Source organism: Nematolebias whitei, chromosome 2 (assembly GCF_014905685.2).
Source record: "Nematolebias whitei isolate Nwh7 chromosome 2, NemWhi1, whole genome shotgun sequence".
NCBI lineage: Eukaryota > Metazoa > Chordata > Actinopteri > Cyprinodontiformes > Rivulidae > Nematolebias > Nematolebias whitei.
Window position 1 is genome coordinate 49,044,602 of NC_056499.1, and position 6,058 is coordinate 49,050,659.

General features: G+C 38.5%; 1 protein-coding gene across 1 annotated transcript in view; it reads left to right on the forward strand.

Annotated features, from left to right (window-relative positions):
* cartl (cocaine- and amphetamine-regulated transcript-like) overlaps positions 1–4,489 on the forward strand; it is a 5,055-nt gene extending 566 nt beyond the window's left edge. Inside the window, exons 2-3 of the mRNA XM_037697722.1 lie at positions 338–415; positions 4,382–4,489. Of these exons, the coding sequence (XP_037553650.1) occupies positions 338–415; positions 4,382–4,489 (186 nt within the window). The remainder of the gene's footprint in view (positions 1–337; positions 416–4,381) is intronic.
* The last annotated feature ends 1,569 nt before the right edge of the window (positions 4,490–6,058 follow it).

Here is a 6,058-nt window from a genome sequence, read left to right on the forward strand (position 1 = left end):
TATATGTATATCACGTTTCTTTACCTAAAAAGTAGATACCAGTCCATCTGGATGTTGTCCTCTGCAGCCGATCTACTATATTAAAGAGTCAGATTTCTTAAATGCGCTAAATGTGTTGGACTGAGTGTTGGATAATTTAAGAGAAAATAATGCTGTAAAATGTTTATAATTAATGCAACAATGTGACCAAAAAGTCACAACTATTTGCCTTTATTTATATTTTAAACCTGCCTGGGTAGTTCTGTTTAAAGATGATATTAAAGCCATATTTCCACAGGATTTATCTGTTCACATCGTGCTGTGTAAGTTGGTTTCTTTTCCTGTTTTTGCCATGCAGGTAGAAGCTCTGGAGGTTCTGTTGGACCAGATGAATAATCATGCTCCTTCCACTGAGAAACGAGGGAGCATCCCTCTGGTAACTCCACTCTTTTTTACATTAATATTGATCAAACTCAGCTTTTTAAAGCCTGATGTGCTCATTCACAGGACTGCTGAGTCATCATTATCCATTACTGCAAACATCATTCCTCTGTTTTTTAATTAAACTTATACTGCGAGTGATTAAAAGAAAAGATAAGAAGAAAATCCCAACAACAGTCTTTCACTCTATAATTAGAGACCAAATAAAGATTGGTGTCTTAATTCAATTTGCTGGAAAAGTGGAAAGTAACAGGCATAAAAACCTCCTCAACCCTCTGTGAGTATTAATCAGACTGTTACCATCAATTAATGACCAGAGTCTAATTATTAGATGAAAAATGTTGAGCTCATTTGATTCTGTCTTGAATTAAGCCACGGGGGAACAAATTCTTAATGAAGCCATGAACAAATGTGTCCAGATATTTGAGTCATAGTTGATAGAGTTAAATATCTTTTCTCAGAAATGGCAGGAATCATTAATTTTTTTACTGAGCTCTGAAAAAGTATTCACACTCCAGAAACTTCTCAGCATACTGTCACACTGCAACCACAGGCTTCAATGTATTTTACTGGGATTTATGCAACAGACCAACACAAAGAAACACACTGAAGGAAAATGATTCAAAGTTTTCCTTTTTCTTAGAAAAATGTAAACAACGTTTTGAACATTTATAATATTCATCTTTGCTTTGACACTCTGAACTAAAATCTGGTCCACAAGTCACTTAATTAGTGAACAGAGTCTGTCAGTGTGTAATTTAATCTCAGTTTTCACAGCAGATGTTCTGTGAAGGCCTCAAGAGTTTGTTACAGAACATTACTCATCAGACAGCATCATGAAGACCAAGGAACACACCAGACAATTGTTGAGAAGTTTACAGCAGTGTTAGGTTATAAAACAACATCTCAAGAATAACTGTTCAGTCAATCATCAGTAAGTGGACGTAGTACAACAACAAACCACCAAGACGGGATCTTCCACAAAAACTGACAGACTGGACATGGAGAACTTTAATCTGAGAAGAAGCCCAAGGTAACTCTGGAGGAGCTGCAGAGATCTTCAGCTCAGAGGAGAGAATCTGTCCACAGGACATCTTTCAGACGTGCAGTCCACAAATCTGTTTTTTATGAAAGAGTAGGAAGAAGGAAGCTGTTGTTGACAGAAAGCTAGAGAAAGTCTCATTTGCAGTTTGTCAGAAGTCATGTAGAGACACATGAACATGTGGAAGAAGGAGCTCTGCTCAGATCAGAATACCGGTAAGTGTGGCAGAAAACCAACACTGCACGTCACCTGAACGCACCATGTGAAACATGGTGGTGGCAGCATCATGCTGTGGGGATGTTTCTCTTCAGCAGGGACAGAGAATCAGAGCTGATGAGAAGATGGATGGAGCTAAACAGGAGAATCCAAGAATAAAACCTGTTAGAGAACAAGAAAGACTTGAGAGCAGGGCGGAGGTTCACCTTCTAGCAGAACAATGACCCAAAACAAGCAGAGCTACAGCGACCTGGTTCAGATCAAAACATGTTTATGATAGAATGGTCCAGCCAAAGTCCAGACCTGAATCCCTCTGAGAAGCTGACCTCCATCCATCTGACCTCATCTGACCTTCCAGCACAACTTCCCATTAACTCTGTTCCTGTGTCAAATAAGCACGAGATCCTGAACTGTTTCAACAAACATTTTGTTGCTTCTAGTTCTTTATTTGACACAGTTACTAATGGAAGATCAGCCACTTCCCCTAATAACCAAACTTCTACAAGTCAATCCTCAGTTAATCAAACCTTCTCTTTTTCTCCATTCTCAGTCAGTGAGGTCAATAAACTGTTAAAAGATCTTGACCCTAAAAAATCTGCAGGTCCAGATGAACTTCCACTTTATTTCTTAAGGCTGGCTGCTCATATCATCACAGTCCCTGTGACCCACATCTTCAATCTCTCCATAAGACAAAACTCCATCCCAGACACTTGGAAAACAGCCTTTGTTCTTCCTTTGCTGAAGGGAGGTGACCCCACCTCACTGAACAACTATCGACCGATCTCTAAACTCTGCATTTTATCCAAGGTTCTAGAAAAACTGATAAACTCTCAAATCAAAAATTACCTGGACTCATTTAACATCTTACCTCCACATCAATCTGGTTTCAGGAAACAACACAGCAAAACCACTGCTTCACTGAAGGTTCTTAATGATGTTGTTGAAGCACTGGATGCTAAGGATTATTGTGCTGCACTTTTCTTAGACCTGTCTAAAGCTTTTGACACTGTGGATCATAACATGTTGTGTCATAAACTCTCAGAAATCGGTTTCTCAGATCACACCATTGGTTAGTTCTCTATCTATCTTTCAGACCGGAGGCAATGTGTTCAACATAATGGTACTTCCTCCAGTTATTTAACAGTCAACAATGGTGTACCACAAGGCTCAGTCTTAGGACCCACCCTCTTTACAATCTACATACATAATGTAGGTAAAAACATCCCTAATGCATCCATACATTTCTATGCTGATGACACAGTTGTTTATTGTCGAGCTAAAACTGTTGCTAAGGCTTTCCAGCTTTTGAAATCTGCATTCAACAACATCCAGACAGATTTGTTCCGCCTCAAACTTGTCCTAAATGCCGACAAAACCAAAGGGATGCTTTTTTCAAATAGGAAGTTGGTCCCAGCAGTTCTTCCTCCGATTTTATCCTCAAATGGTGTCCCCATTGAGTTTGTTGATTCCTATAAATATTTGGGTATCTTGGTCGACTCACATCTCTCTTTTAAACTTCATGTGGAAAACTTGGTAAAGAAACTGAAAGTTAAACTGGGTTTCTTTTTCAGGAACAGATCCTGTCTAACCCTGAATGCTAGAAAACGCCTTGTATCTGTGACTTTCCTTCCCTCCATTGATTACGGTGACATTATTTACATGAACGCTCCTACAAGAACCCTGCAGATGTTGGATGCTGTCTATCATGGTGCACTAAGATTCATAACTGGCTGTGATTATCGTACCCACCACTGCACCCTGTATTCACTGGTTAACTGGACATCATTAACTTCACGCAGACTCTCTCACTGGTACATTTTCATCTTTAAATCACATCTTGGTCTGCTGCCTTCATACATCTCCTCCTAGATGTCTCTGCGTGAGCGCAGCTACGGAGTCCGCTCTCAGGACATTATTACCTGCATTGGTCCCTCAATGAGGACTGAACTAGGCAAAAGGGCCTTCTCCTACTTCGCTCCTGTTTCCTGGAATATCTTACAAAAAGATTTGAAGCTCTTGACCTTTGACCTCTCTAAGTGGCTTTAAGAATCTGTTGGACTCCTGGCAGGGACCAATGCAGACATGTTCCTGTTTTTAGTATTTTACATTTGTCTTGGAATCTAGCTGTTTTTTTTGTTACCTTTTTCTTTTAGCCATCCTATTTGTTAAAAAAAAAAAAAAACTGCAGTATTACTTTTTATAATTGTTTATTGTTGTCGCTGTTGTCCATTGTTGTCATCTTTCTTTGTTGAAATCAGGTCTCTCTTGTAAATGAGTCCTCGAGGCTCAATGGGATTTACCTGTCTAAATAAAGGTTGAATGAAAAAAGCTGCTGTTCACAGATGCTCTCTATCCAATCTGACTGAGCTGCAGCTGTTTTATCAAGAATGGACAAAGATTTCAGGCTCTAGATGTCCAAAGCTGCTGGAGGTAGACCAAGACTTGCAGCTAAAGGAGGTTTTACCAAACATGGACTCAAGGTGGCTGAATACAAACCAAACCACATTTTTCAAACTTTTACGTGCAAACTTTTAAAACCACACAACTTCCATGTCACAGTTATGTTCTCCTGTATTAGTCTGTCTCACAAAGCTCTAATAATCCAAGGTAACTTAATCAAATGTGGAGAAGTTAATGTGAACACTTTTTCAAAGTGTTTGTTTGTGATTGACTTGAAGAATTAAGTCCTCTTCCTGTCCTCAGTGTGGGATGGGGAACCGCTGTGCCATGAGGTTCGGGCCTCGGATCGGGAAGCTCTGCGACTGTGGAAGAGGAGCGAACTGCAACTCCTATCTGCTCAAATGCATCTGATTGACCAAACTTTCCTTTGTTGTATTATCTGAACATCCTCCATCAGGCTTCAGTGTTTCTAACCCATCTCTGTCCCATCGTCCTGCTGTCTGAGCAGATGCTGCCTGAGGGGGAGCATGTTTCCTCTGCTCACCGTCCTGGTTGAGTTCTGCAGCATGTAAATGTTTCACTTCTAATAAACCCGTGTCTCACTGTCTATGTTTGCTCCTTCTTTTGCTCACAGTTTGCTAAGGTTCTCCAAGATTATCAGATTTATCTTCTGAGTTAAAGAATAAAAAGAACTTTCAAACATTTCATTTGACTGAAAACATTTAATTTATTTAATCTAATTTCTTTAACTTATGAGTTACTGTGTTGTAAAAATGCAGACAATCTTTTCTGGCTTAAATAAAATGTTTTTGGCATTTAAAAATAATTTTGAAAATATAAGATGCTGAGTTATTTTGGATTATCTGTCATCAACATCTTCACTCTATAATGCATTAAAGGAATATGATGACAAACATGACAATTTGCAACAAGATATGAATGTCATAACCTGACAAATAGGCCAATGATGATTTCACGGTTTGTAATAAACAGGACAAGAAGATGCAGTCTGATGTAAAGACTGGATAAAGGAAAAGATTAAAGATAAAACAAAAACACGACAAAAGCCAAAACAAAGAGCTGACGGGGCCTCATCTACAAATCAAACTATCAAAAAGCATATATATATGTTTATATATATATATATATATATATATATATATATATATATATATATATATATATATATATATATATAATAAGTAAAGAAAACAGTAAAGTTTTTAATGTCAGATGAAACTGCTCCAGTGTTCCTTGGCTCTGTGCATATGCTGTAGATTGATTGTGCTTAATGTGCAGCTGCACAAAACATGTGCGAACAAATGCGAGGAGAAATTAGATCCCTGGTCACTCTAAATGACTTTTGGTATCCCAAAAATCGCAATAAACTTCATAAGAGCTCGAACCACAGACTTTGCAGTAAGTGTGTGCAATGGATATGCTGTTGGATACCTAGTACTCTGGCACATAACAGACAAGAGATACTTAGCACCTGAACGTGAAGGGGGAAGAGGACCCACACAATCATTAATTAAGTGTTCAAATGGTTGACCAATAGCTGGAATAGGATAAAGTGGTGCACGGTTAATGATTTGATTGGGTTTACCAGTCAACTGACAGGTGTGACATGTTTTAAAATAGGAAGCAATATTTTTTTCATTCGAGGCCCAAAAAAAACCTTCTCAAAATGCGGTCATAGGTTTTCATGACTCCTATGTGTCCAGACTCATGATGAGAAACACACAAAAACAAATCACGCAATTTCAAAGGCACAACTACATGATAAACTGGCTCACCAATAACACTGTCATAACATGGCACCCACTTTCTTACCAATTCCTTTTATTCTACAAAGTATCCATGAGCACAGTTCTGTATCTCCTTAGCAGGTAAAGCAGACTGAAACAGGTTCTGCAATGTTGGAACAGAACTTTGTTCCTGCACCAGATCAGTATAAAAAAAGTATAAATATATATATAT